The sequence below is a fragment of the Podarcis liolepis genome, assembly GCF_965112155.1.
Source record: "Podarcis liolepis genome assembly, chromosome: 16".
Taxonomy (NCBI): Eukaryota; Metazoa; Chordata; class Lepidosauria; order Squamata; family Lacertidae; genus Podarcis; species Podarcis liolepis.
The window spans coordinates 3,750,444-3,773,371 of record NC_139567.1 but is presented as its reverse complement, the minus strand read 5'-3'; the positions used below and the strand labels follow the sequence as shown (position 1 = coordinate 3,773,371).

Genomic DNA, 22,928 nt, shown 5'->3' with positions numbered 1-22,928 from the left:
CTGATCCTTTGGACTTTCCTCAGGCCACACCCCTTTAGAGTTCTCATCCTCTTTCCAGATGTGTTGCACACCCTTCTTTAGCATTTTCCTTTGGCTGGACTGTATCCAAATGCCTCTTGCTATTGTGCGGCCCTCAGAGGCTTGCCCAGAAGGGAACGCAGCCCTGAGTCTCAAAAAGGTTTGTCATCCCCATGCTAAAGAATGAAATGTGTGTGCGCACAAGCATTTTAGCTCTCTCTCTCTTAAAGCCTCAAGTACACTGAAGCTTCCTGTGTCCTTAATCTGCAGCTGTTGTACTCAGTCAGGAGTACAAGAACTCTCCCAGATCTCCACCCCCCCCGCCAAAAAAAATAACCCACAGCAATCCTCCCAACCCAGCAGAGGACAAAAACTCAGCCATCTTACCAAGAGATTGCCAAGGCCCTCATAATCGAAAACTTTGTTCTCATACATGTCAGCAAGTTCCTTGCTTAGCTGGATTGCTTTCTCCCACATCTTCAGGAAAGGTTTTTTTAAAAAATGAGAAGAAAGATTTATTAGCATAGATGATACCCAATGGACCAAACTTAATTCTTAGAAGTTAGGCTTCTAACAGATGCCAAGGATGCTAATAAGAACTAAAACCATAACACACACACCTTTGCCGTTGTTTTATTGATTGTAGTTTAGAAATTATTTATTGAAATTGTTAAGAGTGAATTTCTGTTTAATTTTTATATGCTGATATTATTATTCTATACTATTCTAGTGATGAATGTTACATTTTTTATGTAGGATGCTTATTTTAAAGTTATGTTTTATTATCAGGTTTTTGTATTGCATTGATTGTTATAAGATGTACATTCCTTGTTTCTGCAGCTTGTAAACCGCCTTGAGTATTGTAAGATAGAAAGACGGTATACAAATTAAAAATGATGATGATGATATATGTGTGAACATCTATCTATCTGGCTTTTGTGTGGTTTGCACACAAGAGGCAAGTCATATGAAGGTGAGAGTCACATCCATCATTCTTGAGCCACACCCACCACTACCATGAGGCCAATTAGAAATCTGTCCTGGAAATTGTCTGCCTCATCCTGCTGTGACAGACTCACCTTGCCTTTGTCAAAGAAAACAATGATTTCTTGATAGAGTTTCTCTTTCAATTCCTGCTGCGAATAGACATAGTAACTGTCCCTCTGAAGCAGATGTGGAGCACATGGCTTATCAGACCACTAGGATAAAGGAAACAAATCAAAGAGTTAACATAGTCATTTTTCCTTTAATGGTTCCGAGGAGAGTACCTGAGGGATGATATGACAGCATTCCTTAAAATACCAAGAGGTATGTCATACAAGGCTTGTTCAAAAGTTACACTGAACACAGGTACAAGCTGTTGCTACCAATGTACAACTGTTGTTGTTTTTTGTGTGAAAGGGTGTACAGTTTATAAATTCAGCTGTTATGTATGCAGACTGTACACTTGCTGAATGTAATGCTTGAAGGAGTTGGGTATGTTTAGCCTGGAAAAGAGGAGACTGAGAGGAGATATGATAGCCATCTTCAAATATCTCAAGGAAGAGGGAACAAGCTTGTTTTCTCCTCTTCTTGAGGGTAGGATTCATACCAATGACCTCAAGTTACAGGAACGGAGATTCCAAATAACATACAGGAAAAGCTGACAGAAGGAGTTGTTCAACAGGGGAAGAGTCTCCCTCGGGAGCTTGTGGACTCTCCTGTCCTTGGAGGTTTTAAAGCAGAGGTTGGATGACCATCTGTCATGGAGGCTTGAGCTGAGATTCTTGCATTGCAGGGGGTTGGACTAGATGACCCTTGGGTCCCTTCCAACTCTACAATTCTGTGATTCTATGAATGTTACATGTAAATAAGTGTGCAAGTGTACAGCTCTACAGTTGTGTATACAGGTTGTACACTTGTTAAATAGGAGGGCAGGGCAGAGTTCTTATTTGCTGCCCCAGAAAGCAGAACTAGATCTAAAGGGTTTAAATCACAGGGCAGTAGACTTGAACATTAGGAGAACATTTTGGTGGTTGGAACACTTTGACAATGGAAACAATTAATGGATGTCTTCAGCAGAGCTATTGGGGATGCTGAATCTCTGGATCTTCTGCACTGTGAAAGGGGCAAGGCTGGATGGTCAGCAAGACCCTGCCTAATCATTCTTCTTGGGAAGCAATTCCACACCATGATTCTTCTAAGCAATGAGAAGTTCCCTTCTGAAAGCTATAGATAGAGCCATATCTCTAAAACATTCCATTCATTGACACACATCCCACATAGAAACCCCAGACAAGATGAGGGTATTTTGGGGAACTCGCTGCTTCAAGAAGGAGGTGGGGTTCAATCTGCTATGGATTGGGTTACACTTCCCTTAAGGACCAGGTTTCCAGTTTAGGGTGCTTTTAAGATCTCACTATTACTTGAGGCACCCGGGTGTCTTTGGACAGAGGTAGCTGGATTATCCATGCTAAAAACAATCGTGACTTGGCTACTGATATGATGCCACCCTTTAGCACCTAAGACACTTACCTGGAGCAGCTCTGCATGAAGCAGAAGTGTGTATGCTGCCTCAGTGTAGTTTTCAGAGCCTGTGTGTAGGTCCCGGAGTTTATACAAGTATCTAGAAAGGGAAGAGAAAACAGATTATCATGGAATTACATGCACAGAAGCTGTTCAAATATCATTTAATTCAGCCTGTTGATCTAAGGCAGAATTCTCTACACAATGATGCCTCACACCAAAAAACAGTGAAGCCTAAAGGTAACATGGCCTACCTGATGTAGATATCCTCTCTCTTCTTTTCTTTATAAAAATTCTACAAAAGTAAAAAAGTATGGTTGTGAATAACTGAACTGATTTTTACAAATAAGAATAATGCAAACCAAAAGGTGTATACCAGCACATTGACAGTGCAGCTCATGCGGTTTTCTTTACTCCCGTCATGCATGATGGCCCGGTAATCCAAGAGGTTTTCTAGCAGGCTGCTAACCAAGAGAGCAAAGACTTCGCCTGAGCTCGAGAGGTATTTGTGCTTCCGACAGTGCTCCAACAGGCTGCAGGGTCATGTGTGTGGTACAAGGGAAGTGGGAGACAAAGAGAGAAAATCAGAAGTTTATAATTAGGTTTTACAACAAATAAATAAAACATTATGGGTTTTATCCAGTGCTGGTTATACCCTGAGTAGACCTCTTGAAATTAATAGAAATTGCTAACTTGGCTCCATTACTTTCAAAGGGCTCAGTCTACTCTGAGTAGAGGTTAGTTGGATTCAATCCTATGTTGTGTTAGGGCCAAAGTTGCATTAGTGGAAGTCTGCACTGGGGAGGCACTTTTGTGCTAGAAGCCTTCCAGTCATGCAACTTTTGGATCCAAACAATTGAAGCACAAAAAGAAAATGTCACATCTTAGTGGAACTTTATTATTGTTAATAATACCAATGGCAGACACCGCAACTGCAGAATATTTTCAAAAAATATCAACGAAAAAGCAGCTTTTAAAGCTCTTTAAAAGTTTTTTAAATAATAAAAAAACTTTTTAAAACATTCACAATCATTGATCTCAGGGTCTCCAGGAACAGTGCCTTTCAGCCATGAAATGCTAGGGTAAATAGGGAAATATCTCCTGAAGGTTAATACTGAGGGAGACAGAGTCACCTCACCAGGGAGAAAAGGGGTTCTAGAAAGGCAAGCAAAAACACTCACACACTTACAGTTTCTCCAGCAAAATCTTGTATTGTTCATCCCCACGACCACCTTCAACTTCCTGATCCAGTTTTGTTATCAGCTCATTTTCAAACTACAAGTTGACAGACAAAAAAGCAAAAACACGAAAAGAGAGAATGATCTATTGTTGTTCTACTGCAGGAGTGGACAGAGGATAGATTGAGATCTACCAGCAGAATGCTGGGTGATTTGCAAGATATTGGCAAGCATTTCTGACTCTGAAATGTTTAACAATAGTAGCAGCAAAATGCCTTGTTTTCACCTCAATTAGGCAGCTGAAATAACGAAAGCTAACTAGGACTGGACTTGTGTGTGAAAAAAGGCCTATGAGTTCAGTTCTGTTCAGGTGACGGTGAAGGGACCCCTGACCATTAGGTCCAGTCGTGACCGACTCTGGGGTTGCGGCGCTCATCTTGCTTTATTAGCCAAGGGAGCCGGCATACAGCTTCCGGGTCATGTGGCCAGCAGGACTAAGCTGCTTCTGGCGAACCAGAGCAGCGCACAGAAACACCGTTTACCTTCCCGCCAGAGCGGTACCTATTTATCTACTTGCACTTTGATGTGCTTTTGAACTGCTAGGTTGGCAGGAGCAGGGACCAGCAACGGGAGCTCACCCCGTCACGGGGATTCAAACCGCTGACCTTCTGATCGGCAAGTCCTAGGCTCTGTGATTTAACCCACAGTGCCACCCGCGTCCCTAATCTGTTCAGGTACTGAAACCAAATATCTAGGCTCAGAATGTGGCTCAAAAGGCATCCTGTTCTTTACTTCCAGCAGGATGCCAGATGCAACCTGACTCAGGTAGATTCTGGGTTCTAGTAGAAAATGAAGCAAATCTGACAAGCCAGAAATCTGCCAATCCTGTTCCAACGCACACTTTTGCAACTAACAAACAATGGCAAATATGGCAGGCATTTCTGAACTTCCTACATTAAAATATGTTTGCCCAACAAGAATATTTCCAGATAATTCAATCAAAACACAAAATGATGCGTATTAAGGTATGTGTGATGCAAAACATTAACATTACAAAGAATAATTCTGTTTTGTCTGTCTGTTATGATTATTCCCAATATAATTTACAACCCATTTGCTTAAGCTCGTCTCTCTTTGCTCTGAAGTAGAACCACACACTTCCTGCTGGTCCCCATGCGATTTTAGACCAGGAAGATGGAGGTTAATGCTGGATCTGTGCCACAACTGAGGGTGAACTATGACGCCATCATACAGAATGGACCCTATGACGTCATCCCAGTATGTTGCCAGGTATGCAAGGAGACCTAGAGCCTCTCAAAAGAGAAATGACTGGGACATACCAAGATGAGAGTGGAGGAGGTCCTGCAGAGACCACAAGATGATCCCAGCCACCTAGTCACTGCTGGGAGAGTTGGGCACCCCTAAATACAATATCATCTACTCTTGCCAACAAGCTCACTGTGTAACTTCTTTACACATATCAAACAAGTAAGGGGCTAAAGAAGTCAGAGTAGAGAGCACTGGGCTAGATAGACAAAGTATTATGATCTGCCTTAGAGAACTTCCTATTTACTGAAATCCCTGCTAGGAACCTACAAGGGGAAACTCTTTCTTTCCTCTCCTCAATAATCCCACTTAGATCAACCTTCTGTTAGAAACCAGGCAGCCACCCAGTTGAGACAACCAGCTGAACCGTGGTTTGATGCTGGTTTGTTTATCAACTCTATCCTTTGTTGTAGATACTCTGCTTCAAAGTGCCCAAACCCAAATTCTCAATTTCCCATTGCCTCCACCTTCCCTTATTTTGCTGCCCCCTTACAAGTTGGTCCATACCATATGGAAGTTTCTGCTGCCGCTGAAGTTAAATTCACATTGCATCATGTCAAAAAATATAGGGATGGTTGCTTTTCGCAATTCGGGCTCAGGTGTCAAGGTCACCTCCAGGATCGAGCCTACCATAGAGGGGATGAACTTGATCTTGTGAGGCCCTGAAAACAGAAAAAAGGGATTAGGGGCAGATGGCTGCTTTGCCTGCTACAGGTCTCCAGGGCAAACACAGGCAGCTGCTTCCCAACCACTAATCCTCTCCTAGTCTTTCATATGCAAAACACACAATGGAAGCACCTGCTGCTTGACCACTCCCTTTCCACCTCCCCTAGTTCCTGCAGGGGACTCTAGGATTAAATGCTTCTCTGACACAGATGCACAAGATGGGTGGGTGGGAGAAGGGGAAGGGGAAACACTAGGGGAAGCTGACCCCTGGAGACTGGATTACTTCTACAATCCCATTGATATCAGAGTTTGTTAACTAAGCTTTATTTCAATTATTTGGAGAAGTGCTGCAACTCAGTGGTACAGCATCTGCTTTGTCTTCAGAAGGTCCCATGGTCAATCTTTGGCACCTCCAGGTAGAGCTGGGAAGGGATTCCTGGCATGAAATCCTGGAGAGAGGATGCCAGTCTTATAAGGATATGAGAAGAGCCTGCTGGATCAGGCCAATGGCCCATCTAGTCCAGTATACTGTTCTTACAGTGGCCAACCAGATGCCTGGGAGAAACCCTCAAAGCAGTATTTGAGCACAAAGCAGTATCTCCCCGCCTGTGATTTGCAACAACTAGAAGCATTGCTGCTTCCCAATTGTAGAGGCACAGCACAGCCATCCTGCTCTGTAGCCTTCAGCAGCCCTCTCCTCCATGAATCTGTCTAAATTGTCCATGTGGATAATACTGAAAAAACCTCTGCAAACTCTCTGCAGTTGGTCTCTGAGATTCTCAGAGCTGCTTCTCCAGGTCCTTAGGTGATGCATGAAACTTACCTAGATTGTACCACATGTCCCTTATTTTGAAGCCAATGTCCTTCCTCATGTCCCCATATCTACAAGGAAAGTGTATGTGAAAGAGTGAAGGAAACATCCAGGGAAAATCAGTCAATTAATATATATTCAGAGAGCACATCATGGTAGCTTCATTCTCCTGCGCTGAGGAAAGCCATGCCATAGTATGCTGTCTGAACTCATGCTTGTGCTATAGCTCTCTCCAGACTACTACTATTAATAGACTTATTATTATTACTACCACTACCACTAGAAGGCAGGTTACACCAGTATAAAATACAGTTTTAAAAACAGTTTGAAACAAATTGCAATCACAGCTACAGTGGGCCCCCAAAATACATATCTGAAGTATCAAACGCCAGGGTGAAAAGGTATGTTGCTGGCATATGATGAAAGCTGTACAAGGAAGGTTCCAGGTGCCCCTGTGAGGGGAGGGAATGCCACAATTGCCACACAGAATGGCTTCTCCTGGGTCACCACTCCCTAAACCTCTGAGGGCAGTGGAATTACCAATTCCTTCTGCTGATCTTAAGAGCCAAGAGGGTCTGCAGCAAAGTTTTTCAGACTGTAGTCAAGATTCTTCCTGTGGTTTTGGCTGGCCTAAGCCCCAAGCCCAGGTTTGGAAGGCACACTAAGCCAAACTGTAACTAAGGGCAGCAGCAAAAGAACCATTGGAGGAGCAGAGTGGTCTTGATCTCACCAGGAACCCATGCATATATATCAAAACATGCTTACACCAGTGTGGTATAGTGGTTAGAGTGTCAGACTAGGACCTGGAAGACCAGGGTTCAAAATCTGCACCCCTCCACAAATCTCACTGGGTGACCTTTGGCCAGTTACTGCTTCTCAGCTTAAATGGGGCTTAAATGGAGACAGGGAGAACCATGTACACCACCTCAAGCTCCATGGACAAAAAGTGAGGTCCAAAGCAATGAATGCAATCACCAGGCCACATTCACTTTCCAGAAGTTGCTGGACTCTGATATCCATCAGCCCAGCCATCACAGCCAATGGTCAGCATTGATGGGAAGGCTAATCCAGCAACATCAGGAAGGCCACATGTTTCCCTTCCTGCCATGAAGCACAGATCTTCAGCTTGTGGGCAATGAGCCCACTACTAGGCTGTGGTCCTACTCAGGTGTGATGCACCATGGTCTTGCTTTTACTTGTTGTTAAAAAAAGGGTGAGTAGAAAGAGAGCGGAAAGATAAAAGGAGAAATGCTCCACACATCTGACGGAGGCAGATTCTAAGGGATAAGCTTGATATGATGCCAAGAGTCTCACTTGATAGAGACAAAGAATAATTAATAGGAAAGGTGTGGATGGTGGAGCAAGATACTTCCATTAGGACTGTGGTGAATGGGGTGTTTAATCTCTTCCTTGCCTGCTGTGGCTCTGACACCCCACTCCCACCCTATATAGCTTTCCTGACCACACCATCTAGTTATTCCCTGATATTTGAAAGCTCGCCCTGCAATAATTAGATAATCTTAAAGTGTCACGAGACACTTTGCTGTATGTATTGATTATTATTTTTTTAAGCTAAAAGTGAACCCCAGGTAGCAGTTTGGAGTTAAAGGTAGGACTCCAGTTGTTGTTGGTCCCAACTCAGTCTCAGCTAGAATGGTCGATGGTCAGGCATGATGGGAGGTGTTGCTCAGGAACATCTGGAGGACCACAAGTACTCCAGCCCCACTTTAATCAATCTTCTCCTTCCTAGTGCCCTCCACATGTTTTGGGCAGCTTGCATCATCCCTGACAATGGTGTGTGCTGCCTGGGGCTGGTGGGAACAGTACCTTCAAAACACCTAGAGGGCGCCAGGTTGGGGAAGGTGGAGTTAATCAAATACGCCCCCCCCTCGCCCCCCGTTTTTGGATCAATTCAGATATGTACTATCTGCAGACAAGCCATTTCTAAAAACAAACAAACACTGTTTTTACTTGTAAAAACTGCAAGTGGCCGGTGGCATTTTAGAAGAAATATTACCCCTACGTCTACAAACACAGGAAGAGAATTCCTCTTCTAAGATGGCACTTGCTGCAGCATAGGCAGACACCAACAGCAATGTGAGCATGTGTTTTTTCTTCAAAACTATTGCAGTCATATGCAAATGTAGACAGATTTAATCAGTGGTGGCTGGCTCATTAGCGGAAATGGGGCAGTGCCCCGTCCACCTCAGCCTGTTCTCAGCCAGCCCCCTGCCTGTCTTCCTACTGCCAACCAGGACAGCGGGTGGCCCTGCCTGGAAGCTTCCTCCTCATGCTCAGTTTTGCCCATTGTAAAACTCAGAAGGGAGGAGAAGGGGGACAAAATGACACTGCCGGTCAGTGGCCCAGGCTCCACCTACTGTTGGTCTCCCTGTCCTAAAAGTCCTAGTGAGCACCGGTCACTACTGGATTTAATTTTTAAAACTGATTTGATCAAGTAAGATTTGTGTATCCTGGATCCAGAGAGAGAGGAGCGGTAGAAAGTGGAAGGCAATTGCCATAAAGCCTGAAGGCATGACTTGTGCTTATAAAAACCACAGTGGATACACATTGGAGAGTGACAATTGGACAAAGCTCCCTGGGACATATTCGCCACACGTTTACAGATACATCTGTCTCCTTCAATACATGCAGCTGAAAGTGCAAAATGTGTCCCCAGTAAGTTCAACAGTGGGGAGAAACTCACATGAAAACTTACTTCTTGGCTATCTTGCTCCGTTTAGCCTGGGAGAAGCTCTCCAACTGGAGAGATTCGTGGGTAAGAAAGGCCACTGCCAAGTGAAAGTAATTATTCCACAGCTGTGGAGGAGAGGAAGAACATGGTTGAAACACTGCACAGGACAGATGTCACAAGTCTCAGACCTTCAGCAGGGAAGAGGAAACTGTCAGGGCAGCCATATGCCGCTTAAGAACAGCTCCCATCATTCCCAACCAGCGGTCATGCTGTTTGAGTATATTGGTTTATAGCTGGTTGCGAGTGTGCTGATAATGTAAGGATATGCTTGAGTGGAACTGAGCAGCATTTTAGTTGTAATTAAATTGTGTTTATTGTTGTGTAGGGGCTTGGAAATATAAAGGGATTGGCTTGTTCACCTGAGTGATTGGTGGGCCAAAAAGAGCAAGTTATTTTTTTCCTTTTGCCTAGTTATTAATGGCATTATTTTAAAAAGTTGATATTTCAGTTGTTATTCTTTTGTGGATTTGTTATTTACATTGTGCTAAAATGTGGGGCTTCCACTGTATTTCTTTAGAATCAATTCTCATGTATATTCAGAGGTGGATTTAGGGCAGTGCGACTGGTTTCCCCACACAGGGCGCAGGGGCCATGGGGCACCTTCCCGTCTCCTTCCTAAAGCCTAGTTAGCACTTACCCAGCTTTGGGAAAGAGGCGGGGGGGGCTCTGGCACCCTGCCAGAGCCTCACACCTCCTTCCCAAAACATGGTACTTCCCTTAGTTTTGGAGAGGGGAGGGCTGGAGGGCATCAGATTTTGGCCTTGCACAGGGGGCCATATTACCAAGGTCCGGCCTTGTGCATATTGATTTTTTCCTGATGTTTAAGAGGATACTCCATTTAGCTGTTATTGAGTTAAGAGTCAGTGTGGTGTAGTGGTTAGATTGCTGGACCTGTGAGAAAAGAGTTCAAATCTCCACTTGGTCATGAAGCTCACTCGGTGGCCTTGGACCAGCCGCTGTCTCTCAGCTTAACCTGCCACATGGGACTGTTCTGCTAATAATATGAGGAGGGGTGGAGCCCCTTGGAGGAAAGAAGGGGTATAAATGTGGTAATAATAAATAAAATAATCATGGTTTTCCATTATGCGGACTTTTCCTGGTATTTTTTTATATTAGATCTTTAAATTTATGAAGTTTTAAAATAAGTTATATCCTGCTTTAAACACACACACACACACAGATGTATATGCATAGAAACTGTCTAAATAAATACAATATAAAAATACACATTTTGCTATGTTTTTGAGCTGAAAACTGTATCACAAAAGTTAGAGGTATGAAATCAGAACTAGAATTGTAGAGTTGAAAGGGACCACAAGGGTCATCCAGTCCAGTGTTTCCCAACCTTGGGTATTCAGCTGTTTTCGGACTACAATTCCCATCATCCCTGACCACTTGCTAGCTAGGGATGATGGGAGACCCAAGGCTAGTCTAAGTCCCTGCAATGTAGGAATATTTTGCCCAATGTGGGGTTGAACCCACAACCCTAAGATTAGGGTACCAGCTGTTCAAAGTCATGTATTGGTCTGGGAGGTGTGAATTAGGTCAGTCCCATTTAAAGATCTGGACAAATCAAAGTTTTCCTCCATCCCTACCTTCAGGCAGGTGTTTCTTTCTGAGCCAAACAGCTAAATATCATCCAACCTTTCAACCTTGGCACCTTTTTTTGATTGAGAATCCAATTTCAAATGGCCATCGCCAACATCTTTTACAAGAGGTGTTTGCAGGTTCAGACTTTTAGCATTCATGATCAAAGCAGGGCTGCATTTCATCCTTACCTGTAGTTCAAAGCTTGCCTGATCGAGAAAGAAACGGTTGAGCACAGAGGTGTATTGGTTTATGGCTCGGAGGAAAATCCTGGAAAAGTAAAGTCCGTACAGATGAGAAAATGTCAAAAAGAGAGGCTCAAATCTCTTGCCCATCCTGGTAAAAATAAATAAGAGGTGGTGGCCCACATGGCACTTGCAAGATATTTGATGTGATTTGCCTCACACATTTTCCCAAGTAATGGTGTCAACCAGTCATTTTTATTTATTTATTAAAGGATTCATATACTCTTATAAAATATCAGTGTAGCATGCACAACCTGCTCACATTGCTCACCAACCCCACCTACGCCCCACCCTCCAGCTGAACATCTAACCCCCCTGCGGCAATTCCACCTCCACCACCAAGTGCGGCAAACCCCCTCTGCACACTCCATAATCACCATGGGTCAACTTGTAGTTTTTGTGTGAGGTAAAACTTTGATACCTGGGACACTCCGGCAGATGAACATGTAACAAAGATTTATTATGTAGAACAAAGCTGGAAAAACAAATGCTGTTTCAGGAGATAAAGTTATTTCAGGGAACAGTTAACTTACTAATAATTATATCAAATCTAGTGGATATTACAGGCTTCTAAATAAGGTAGTAAATGCACAACTTCTTTTAAACTTCAGTTGCTTATTTTAAGTTATTACTCCTCAGATGTTACGGGTTTCTAGACTAGATGGTGAAGACTCTGCATATTTCCAGTTATTTCACTTCAGTTTTTAACTTAGTTGTTGTGTAGATGTTACAGCATAATACGTTGGTTTTTAAAGAAGGTGAAACCTTCAGTCTGTTCCCCAAACTCTTCTCACTCCCACTCCTGAGGTACCTCTAGAAGTATAACAGACCCAGGATCTCCCCCCCCCCCACCTTGTGACTGGATTTGGATTCTTCTCTTCCTAGAAGATCTCTCTCCTCCTGACGACATGAGACCCAAGGAGACGGTGTCCTCACAGCTTCTCCTTCTCCAACTCAGCCCCCCAGTTCACTCCTCTCTGAATACCCTCCCAAGACTCCACACAATGTCTTCCTATCTAAGCTATGAGGCCCCTTTCTCTAGCTGGAGATATTTTCCTCAGAGTGGCTGTCGCACACAGACCAGAACTGACTCCCTGACTCTCCTTCTCTCTCTTAATCCACCTCCCCATCTGAATCCTCTCTCTCAAACGGCTCCTTTTATTCTCCCTCCCAAAGCGCTGGCTCCACCCCCCTCTTGGTAGCCAATCAGAGAGAGGCTCCAGCCCTCTGGTGGAATTCCGAGCCACTGCATCACCAGACTCTGGCCTGGCTCAGCTGTCCGTCACACCATCTTCCAGTGGGGATAATCATGCTGCTTTTCACCTCACCCCCCCACCCCACTGGCTCACAGCTCCTTCAAGCCCCACATATACTCACAGCTCTCCTATGCCCCTCCATCCCTGCCTTACTCAAACCTCTGTGAGATATATGAGAGTATTCTTAAGTTCAGGTTAAATCTTTAAGCATTTCTAACATGGCTTCTATGAATGTGAAAAAAGTCACAGCTTTATGCGCTGCGCTAAACGAATAAATTAAAGCCCCATGTTCCCATCTTGGGGGGGGGGGACGACGACGTCTAAATCAAGTGTGGGAACAGACTTTTTACCTGCTCTGTGTCATGGTCATGACCATCCAGTCATTTGCATAGACATTCTTGCCAATCAGATCCTTAAACATGATGAAGGTTTCCATCAAGAAATCCTATAAAGCAAAGAAAACAATAAAAAGGAATGAAGGGAGCTATATAAGCCCAGCATCTATACCAGCGGACGAATTCCTGTACATCTCAAAAGAATGGAGATGAATCCAAATCCAGGAAAAGACATCGTGATAGCAAATCTAGGGAAAGATGTCCTGTAAATCTCTAGGTTTTATTCCACAGACCTGTCTTTCGGTCGAAAATAACAAAATCACTTTTTAATAGTAGTGACATGCTTGTTGTTATGATGGGCTGGTCAATGTGCAGGAAAAAGAGCTTGTGTACTTCAAGGTCCCCCAAGGAGATGCAGTGGGGGGGCTTTGTGGATACATTTATGTGTACTTAGGTAGTGGGGCCTGCAGCAAAATGTTGCAGCATGGAGTGCTTCTGTTCAGTATTCTGGTCAGCTGCCCAAGCTCTTATACAGGATAGTCCATTTTATTTCTCAACCCCAAGGACCTCAGAACAGCCAGTCCCTCTCAGCCAAAACTACACAAGAGTGTTGTGAGGGTAAAGGGAATGGGACCCTATACACTACCCTCAGCAATTTGCCACAAAAGAAGATTTTTAAAAAGTCAAAGATTTTGCACTGCAAACTAAACTGGATTTCATGCCATTAGGAAAGGTGACTGTCTTCAAAATAAGTTCTGCTTCGAGTAGCCTCACTGAAACGAATGAACCTAAGTTAGTCACGTCCATTAATTGCAAGGGGCCTATTCTGAATATGACTAACACTGGATACTACTCAGAGACTCCAACAGTAGTAGGGACACTCCCTGTAGTAAACTGTCAATTTTGAAATAAATCAAAAGACAGCTGGCTGCCTTTGCCTACTCCGTGCCAACACAGGAAGATCACAAAAAGTCTCCATTGCGCTCCTTAAGATCCCCAGAGCAAGGACACACCAAGCAGGATGCCTGTAAAAAAGGGAGGGTTGTCTCCCAACACTGCCAAGCGCCACACATTTGCAAAGGTCACACAGCTGTGTTCCAGCATGCTCCCCTGGGCACCATCAATGCCAAACATGGGACCAGGAAGGTGCCCGCCTCCTGCCAAGCAATTTCCCAATATTCCTTGGTCCGAGAACCAAGGAGGAAAGAGGAAATTGCCGCCTTATCTGTGGCACAGCACATCTGTGGGTCAAAACTCTTCAGTCAGGTCAGAGTCAAACATCTGCACTGCCACTGGGAAATTGTGGCGCATTGGGAAAATGTTTGCTTGGTTTTAAAAACGCAGCGGCGGTGGGGCTGTGCATTGGTCCATAACACGAGAACCTCAGCCAATTTCCCAGCCCTGACTCCTCTCCCCTTGGGTATGTGGGCATAGGCACCTGGGCAGGCACCATGCCAGGCCATTAGAGGAATGTCAGGCCTGTGTGAGCCTCCCTTAGATGTGTGCATCTAGCCAGCACAATCTGAGAGCTTATATTCCTTGACTGGAGACAAGGACTGCATGGGAAGGCAAGAAGCCCCCACAAGCCCCTCACCCCCAATTCTCTCAAACAGCCTGGCATATGTCTATGGAGTGAGCATGTGGGGGGCGGGAAGAGAAAGGTTCTACTAGGCCCTATAGCATAGGTGTGTGTGTGTGTGTGTGTGTGTGTGTGTGTGTGTGGTGTGCATGCATTGGGGGGGGTGCAGTTTCTACCTGACCTTCAGGAATCAAGACATGAGAGCCATCTTCAGAAATCTAAAGGGCTGTCACATGAAAGATGAAGCAAACTTGCTTTCTCCTGCTCTGGAGGGTAAGAACCAAAACAATGGATTCAAGTACAGGAACGGTGATTCTGACTAAACATCTTTGACAGCAAGAGCTGTTTGACAGTGGAACAGACTCCCTCACTGGATGTTTTTAAGCAGAGGTTGCATGGCCCTCTGTCACGGAAGCATTACCTGAGATGCCTGCATTGCAGGGGGTTGGTCTAGATGACCCTCAGGGTCCCTTCCAACTCTACAACTCTGTGATCATCCCTACCCAAGCTACACCATTCACAGGTTCTGAACTGCACCCTCCTCCAGTGCTTTTGCCTGGCTGGGAAAAGTCCTTGAACTGTGACAATGCTTTCTGCTTGCCTGGATGGAGGATGGGGAGTATTCAGTGCAGAAACCTTGCACTTTTGCAGCACTGCAATGTAGCCTACTGTTCAAAGTTAAGGGTCACACCAGCAGTTTTTTCCAGCCCCCCCCCCCCGGCTGCACTCACAACTGCATTCAGCCCCTGGAAAGCTGCCTATGAGAGAATGCAGCAACTCTGATGGAGAAAAGTTCCTTTGTATACAGGGTACCTGTGTGTGGCTGGACCGAGCACACAGTGTCTGCTGTCAACATGCAGATCAACCAAAGGCCAGTCAACATAGTATGTTAAAAACATGACTACATCCAACGCACTGGTTGGCTCATTTTTAAAGAGCAGCCCAACAATAAGGCTGCTGTCAGTGTTTGAGAGAGACAGGGGGAGACAGTGGCTGGGAACTGTTTCTAAGACCATGAGTGGTTTATTCTATTTAATTCTGTTTTAATATCTTACATTTGTTTATTTTTTTTTGTTACTGTAGTCATGCTGATTTACCTTATGATTGGATCATGACATTGTTGTTCTTTGGACCTGTTTACATGATTTTGTATACTGTTTTTCTCTGCTTATTACTTTGTTCCCCACTCTAGTATTGAAAATATTCAGTAAAGAGCAAGCTATAAATACTGTAAATAAACAATAAATAAGCAAGACCGTAGATCCCAAGACAAGACACAGGGATCCTCATAAGGTGGTCATTCATTAAAAAGGCTGGGATCAAAGCACTGCTACAGAACTGGAAAATGAAATTGTTTCAGAAGGATTAATGGGGATGGCTGCTTGCTAAGGGAAGTATTGCTAAGCCTTATCAAATCAATGCTTGATGTACAGAATTCCAGCTGACACAGGGCACCACAGAGATAAGAATTAACAGACTAATAATGTTAGCCTGAAGACGTAGGGGACCCATGTCTGGACTAGAAGGCCTACAAGTGAATGGTTGTTAATTTTATATAGGAATGAAATTTTCCCAGAGATTTTTTTTTTAAAAACCCTGTGTGTATATTGACTTGGTTACTATTATTTTACTGTGTCCAAGCTTGATTTGGAGAGTCAGCAAAGTGCATCTTGCCTTCCTGATAGAGTGAATTTCTTTCCCTGTCACATTGCCAGCAAAACAGCTTTTTCCAGAAAGCTGAGCTCAAAGCAACTAACAAAATCAAACGTTAAAAGCAAGTGTAAAAACAAGATTAGAATCTACACAAAATGCTCAATAACATATAGAAAGAATAGATCCAGTTCAGCCCCACTAAAAGATAAGCAGAAAAGGAAGGTCAAGAGGCCTGGGGATGGTGACACTCATGCTTGCCTGGGGAGAGAATTCACAAAGAGGGAGCCACCACTGAGAAGGCCTGTTCTTGTGTTGTTACCCTCTGGGCCTCCCTTGGAGGCAGCACACAGATTAGGGCTTCGGCTGATTAATGAAGGATCTTGGTTAATGTGAGGAGAGCCAATCCTTGGGGTACTTGGTTCCTGAGTTGCATAATGTTTTATAGGTCAAAGCCAGCTTCAAATTTGGCTCAGAAACTAAATGGTTACTAGTGCTGTCTTCAAATGCAGCCCCGCATAAAACACATTGCAGTAATCTAATCTGGAGGCTACCAGAATGCAGACAACAGAAATTAGGCTATTCCTGTCCATATAGGGTCACAGCCGAGCCATTAGTCAAAGTGGATGGAAAGCACTCCATACCACCAAAGCAATCTGAGTCTTAACTAACAGTAATCCCGAAGTGCCCCCAGTACACACACACCTATTCCTTCATAAGCTATTATTATTGTTGTTTTTATTATTGCTAAAAATGGATTGTGAACGAAGTAGACTGGACCTGGTGCCCGCCAGATGTTTTGGACTCAAAACGTTTCTTTCGAAATGGCCAACATTTAGTGGCTTGAGTTCAACTTTCCCCAACCTGATCCTCTCCAGTTGGACTCCAACTGCCACCAGCCCCAGCTAGCAGGGATGATGTGAGTTGGAGTCCAAATCATCTGGAGGGCACCAGGTTCCAGAAATCTGCTCTAGAATCATCACAGCTATTTAAGTCATGACTGGAGAAAGTACAGGCCACATGGCTGATTTAATGAACCATTCCCAGGTTCAAGACATGCCACGTATTGACGCTTCCAAAATGGTGACATCAATCAATGATCCTTCAGCCTTTCTTCAAAAGAAAATTGACCCAAGGAACTAAAGATTTATCACCTTGCTTAAGTGCAAAAGGATGAGCTAGACATTGGCCTCTCTGATCATGCTAATCTCTCACTGATGAAAGACAGCTGCTTGAAAAAGGTAGCTCTGCAAAACTTGCTTGGAGAGAATTTCTTGATCTGTAGTCACAATCCTATGCACACTGGCGAGGGAATAAGTCCCATTGGACTGAGTGAGGTTTTCCTGCCCAGGAAACATGGGGTTGTAGCCAACTGATTTCTACTCAGAGTAGACTCATTGAAATTAATGGCCTAACTGAACCAGATCTGTTAATTTCAATGAGTCTACTCTGAGTAGGACTGGAATCAGATACAGCCCATGGGTAGGATCTGGATGTTACGCTGTTGATTTTTGTCTGTTCACCTGATCAGCACATGTGCACAAACACCACACAGCTCAAACATTCAGGAATTCCTGCTTCCTGCAGATGGCAATATTTCTCAGCAGATCTAGGGTGCTGGAATCAAAGGAACAACTGCCAAATGTTAACAGCTCCTCTTGACCAATATGCAATTGTTATAAATACCCATTAAGGAACTACCCTCGCCCCAACAGAACAAATGTAATCTGAGCTATTGCTAAAAGAAAGAGGCATATAAACATTTTAAGCAACTAAGAACATTCCAAGAAGAAAAGTGACTAATGGAAACAGAGAGAGGTGTGGCAAGTGTGACAACCTAGGTACAAATTTTGGTTGTCAGTCAAGACTGAAGCCTTGCAGGGGGTCTTCAGCTGATGATGCAAGAAATGGCAGAAGGGGATTTAGGCTTCGCACCAGTACCCTGCTCTGGCTAAATAAGGAGCTACAGGGAGAAAAGCAACACCAGCCAAGGAAACCTCCTTCTATCAATGGTCAGCACAGGTCAGACGACATACTTGACCAGTGAATGAAGGCTTCTGGGAAAGATTTGCTTGCTAGTCTGAGCAACAGGGAGACCTGCTTTGGTTGCAAATTAGTCTGCACACTCTGGCCAGGTCTGGAAGCAGGGCTATAAAAACAGTAATTCCAAAAGTGACTCTGCATTTGTCCTTGGTTGATTCCCCACCCTTCCCTTATTACTCCATTTTTCTTAAAAAATAAAATCCTAACCTGTGTGGGAATAATGGGTGGGTGACCTGGAATTAGAATCATAGAATCCTTGAGTTGGAAGGGACCCTGAGGATCATCTAGTCCAACCCCTGCAAGGCAGGAATAGGCAGCTGTCCCTTATGGGGATCATACCTGCAACCTTGGCTTTATCACCACCAGGCTCTATCCAACTGAGCTATGGACATGTGTGACTGATACCTTTTATAAAATTGAGATTTGTAATTGGATTTTGTTGGTAACATGACCCGTATTTTGATTGTGGCAACTGTATGTTACTGCCACTGTGAGAAGTAATTTGCTTCAAGTTACTTTTCTTTTTTGGGACACGGGTCGCGCTGTGGGTTAAACCACAGAGCTTAGGACTTGCTGATCAGAAGGTCGGCGGTTCGAAGCCCCGCGACGGGGTGAGCTCCCATTGCTCGGTCCCTGCTCCTGCCAACCTAGTAGTTCGAAAGCACGTCAAAGTGCAAGTAGATAAATAGGTACCGCTCCGGCGGGAAGGTAAACAGCGTTTCCATGTGCTGCTCTGGTTCTCCAGAAGCGGCTCAGGCATGCTGGCCACATGACCCGGAAGCTGTACGCCGGCTCCCTTGGCCAATAAAGCAAGATAAGCACCGCAAACCCAGAATCGGCCACGACTGGACCTAATGTTCAGGGGTCCCTTTACCTTTTACTTTTCTTTTTACACCTTACAGCTTGACTTGATTCCAAGTCCTGGGGCTACTAAAAAGATTTCAATTGTTAAGGCTGTGTGAGATTTAGTATGAAACTGGCTTACAGTATGGTATAGTAGTTCTTCAACGAGGACCAGGATTCCAGTCCCTACTTAGCCATGATCTCACTGGGCGACCTTGGCTCAGTCTCTCAGCCTAACCGACTGCACAGGGTTGTTGGGATGGTAAAACAGGGAGGTGGAGAACAGCATATACCACTTTGAGCTCCTTGGAAGAAAGGTGGGATATAAATTCAATGCTAAACAAATAAAAAGGGCTCCAACGAATTTTTAAAACTGGTTTCTTGGCCAAAATACTTATATATGGTATATACAGTCATGCTGGCTGTGTCTGATGGGAGTGGTAGTGCAAAACAGCTGGAGGGCACCAAGTTGGGGAAGAGCGATATAAGGCAACTTTTAATAGTGCCTGATGGGAAAGTGAACCCAAGCATTGCAGTTGACTTGAAGGGCAAACGTTGGGAGCCAAACTCATCAGATATATTTGTAAATGGTTGCAATAAAACACTCCTCGGCAGCCTTTGAGTTTTCCCAAGTGAGCTTCCCACACGGTTTTCTACGACCTTCTACGCTAAAGGAGCTTTTGAGTAACTTGAGCTGAATGCGGAAATTCTGAAATGAAAACCTCAACAGACACAGCTTTTAAGATCTGAATGGCCTGGGGATTTGGTTGCAAACGGATCACATGGCCTTACAGTAATAAACACACAACTTCATTTTCTGGAAGCCAACCCTGATGGCTCAAAATTTGCCAGCTTCCCATCAGGCCAAATAAAGTCAAAGCCCTTCGAGCTCTTGGCAGAGCTCCACGGTGGAAGAGACAGAACGCCACTCCCAGTTTCTCCCCCCACCCAGTGAACATAAACACATGCCAGTCTCCAAACTGCTCTCCTTACTGGTTTTTCCATGCCACAGTGCTCAGGCCCTGAGCCAGCCAAAGACTGAATGAAAGATACCCCAAAGGATCAGGAGGCAGGAAAGGAAGACCAGTATCAAACCAGAGAATGAAATCAGTCGTATTTGCGTAAAGCATTTTGCAGAGTTTATTTTGTTTCTGCTAGTTGTGCGAGAGGGGCTAGGAACACAAGAAGCTGCCTTCCTTATACAGGCTATTTATCCATCTAGCTCAGCACTGTCTGCTCTGACTGGCAGCATCTGTCTAAGGTCTTTCCAATCAGGGCTGAGTCTGGTACCTTCTGCTATTGCCCGCCCCGTTCTTGCCCTTTGGAAATCTTATTCAGCTATGCCTCCTGGTTTCTGTAATTTCAACAGGTGTGACTCACATACTTTCAAAGCATATTTACATAACTTTAACGGATTAGAAACCTGACTTTAATCTTTTTCTATTTGTTTAAAGAAACCTGAGATTCTTAAGCAGTTAAACTCAACCAACCACCACACTGTGTATCTCTTAGAAAATATGCACCTCTGATCACAACTCAGGGTGCTGCACAGAGGAAAAGGACCCAGTTTTCAAAAGACAAAGATTAGAGACCCACTACGCGTGAGTTTCGTAACATCCTCCTCCCACATCAAAATGCAGTCAGACTTACAATAAGATCTTGTCTGGTTTTGAACGTGCTGATGTAGTGGGTATAATGGGAGTCGTCCATTTGTCTCAGGATGGCTGTCATGCAGGCGACAAAGCTACCCTGCAAACAAAAACAAACCCCTTGTCAAATGAGCACATGTGAGAAGATGAAGGGACTGAAAATGGTATGAGGTTCTGCTTGTGGGCTTCACAAAAGCATCAAGTTGCTGGGTAAGATGGAGCTTTCATTTGATCCAGCAGGGCTCTTTTTAAGATGTGAAGCGATACAAGTCAGTTCTCAAAGCTGACTGGGGGGAAAGATGGGGTGGGGGGAGAAAATGCAAACCATTCACCACCCCAAACACTTGGTCAACATCGGCCTTCACCACCCTGGGGCCCTATAGATGTTTGGACGAGAATTCTCCATCAACTTTGGCCAGCACTGTGCTAGCAGGGGCTGATGAGAGTTGAAGCTCAAACGTCTGTATGGGGCCTGGCTGGCGAAGCTGCTCTGCAGACATACAGAACGTCCCCAGCAGTTTCTGTTCTGCCAAGGCTTACTTTTGTAGCCACTTTTAGGTTTGTTGGTTTTTTCCAGCATGTGTTGTAACTTTGCCTCTTGAAAACTCAAAACTGTTGTCCAGGCCCCACAATTGTGTTATGAGAAGTTACCTGAGATATGTGGTCTCTTGGAAATCCAGCGACTTACTTAGTTTTGTGGGAGGCGGGGAGATAAGTATACATGGGAGGAATGCAGCTTACCTGGTACTGGGGCTGAATACCTGCGCTCAGATGTCTCAAAGAACCATGGTTTATCGTAATGGAAACAAGTGGACTCACCTGCTCCCCCAGCCTCCTTGGAGAAGGTCAGACAAACTGTTTAGTACTAACTATGGTTTGTTTGAAACAGCCAACTTCAACAATGGCTTGTGAGGTGTGTTTTTTTTAAAATAAAACAAAACAAAACATAGTTAAGATTAACCACAGTTTAGGGCTAAGCTGCAATGCAAGGATAGGTTTCTCTCCATGATAAACCACAGCTTATTGTGACATCTGAATGCAGCCGCCAGTTCCAGGCTCAGTATCATGGTTTAGCCATGGGGGCTATGACTCACATATGTCGCTCCCCCTGCCCTCTTCACATGTTCTGATTCTCTCACACAGTTAGTCTGCAATAACTGTAACTTGTCACAAAACCTGAAATTGGTAAACTAAGCTTACCATGAACCATAGGTTGCTTCCTACCCAGGATTGGGAACCCATGTCAAACTATAGATTCCAATTCCATTCTGGGACAACTGTGCTTTGTGCCGACCAATTTGCAGTTGCAATCAAAATTATTCAACCCTCATTGCAAATTGGGTTTATTATCAAAATTTACAGACTGTCAGCTGTTTGCAATGAGCAAATCAAACAAAAGCAATTCAAAAAGCTCAACATAACGGATGCTTCAAGTGGTTCCCCCAAATTCAGCTGAAAATGCATCTCTAGTCTCACTATTATTTAACCCCTTCATGGCAAACATCTTTAGTACTTAGCAGAGTAGCCTTTAGCTGCTATGACCTGCTGCAAACGAGACAGCAGCTTCCGGCAGCGTTCCTGAGGAATATGAGCCCATTCCTCATGAGCAATGGCCTCCAGTTCAGCAACATTCTTGGGTCTGCATGCTGGAACCACCTTCTTCAAATCCCACCAGAGATTTTCTATGGGGCTCAAGTCAGGTGACTGTGATGGCTACTGTAGAACCTTCCAGGACTTCTTCTGCAACCAAGCCTTGTAGGAATTTGAGGGATGCTTGGGATCATTGTCCTGCTGGAAGATCCAATGACACCCAAGCTTCAGCTTCCTCACAGATGGAATTACATTTCCTCCTAGGATTTCCTGATACTTCAATGAATCCATCCTGCCTTCCACATGCTGCAAGTTTCCAGTGCCAGAGGATGCAAAGCAGTGCCAGAGCATCATCGAGCCACCACCATGCTTCACCGAAGGCTGAGTGTTCTCTTCTGCATAGGCTTCATTCTTCTTCCTCCAGATATAGTGCTGATTCATGGGGCAGAAATGTTCCAATTTTGTTTCATTGCTCCACAGAACAGAACCTCTGTGATTTCTTTGGCTTATTTATCTGATTTTGAGCATGCTGGAGCCGACTTTTCTTGTGCTTTTGGGTCAGTAGTGGTGCACGTCTTGGAGTTCTGGGATGGAAACTATCTGCATTTAGTACGCACCTCCCTGTGCTCACTGAAACCTCAGTGCCTGCTGACATCAAATCTTGCTGAAGTTCTTTTGCAGTCACGCGGGGTTTTTCCCCAGCCTTCCTTCTCAGAAGTTTGGTTGCCGCCACAGATAACTTCCTTTTTCTGCCTCATCCAAGTAGTGTAACCACTATTCCTTTAACTTTGAACTTGCAAACTATGCTTCCAGCGGTGTCTCTAGTGCCTTTGCTATCTTCTTGTATCCTGCTCCTTGTTTGTGAAGGGCGATGATCTCTTCTCGTACCTTCTTG

General features: G+C 44.4%; 1 protein-coding gene across 2 annotated transcripts in view; it reads right to left on the bottom strand.

The window, feature by feature from the left end:
• Nucleotides 1–22,928, bottom strand: part of DOCK5 (dedicator of cytokinesis 5) — a 143,765-nt gene that overhangs the window by 25,598 nt on the left and 95,239 nt on the right. For both annotated transcript variants that reach the window (XM_083480330.1, XM_083480331.1), the window contains exons 28-39: nucleotides 20,445–20,543; nucleotides 12,695–12,789; nucleotides 11,035–11,113; nucleotides 9,221–9,321; nucleotides 6,517–6,575; nucleotides 5,535–5,689; nucleotides 3,713–3,798; nucleotides 2,900–3,056; nucleotides 2,778–2,818; nucleotides 2,533–2,623; nucleotides 1,098–1,217; nucleotides 406–495 (exon numbers count right to left, since the gene is read on the bottom strand). In XM_083480330.1, the coding sequence (XP_083336456.1) occupies nucleotides 406–495; nucleotides 1,098–1,217; nucleotides 2,533–2,623; nucleotides 2,778–2,818; nucleotides 2,900–3,056; nucleotides 3,713–3,798; nucleotides 5,535–5,689; nucleotides 6,517–6,575; nucleotides 9,221–9,321; nucleotides 11,035–11,113; nucleotides 12,695–12,789; nucleotides 20,445–20,543 (1,173 nt within the window). The remainder of the gene's footprint in view (nucleotides 1–405; nucleotides 496–1,097; nucleotides 1,218–2,532; nucleotides 2,624–2,777; nucleotides 2,819–2,899; nucleotides 3,057–3,712; nucleotides 3,799–5,534; nucleotides 5,690–6,516; nucleotides 6,576–9,220; nucleotides 9,322–11,034; nucleotides 11,114–12,694; nucleotides 12,790–20,444; nucleotides 20,544–22,928) is intronic.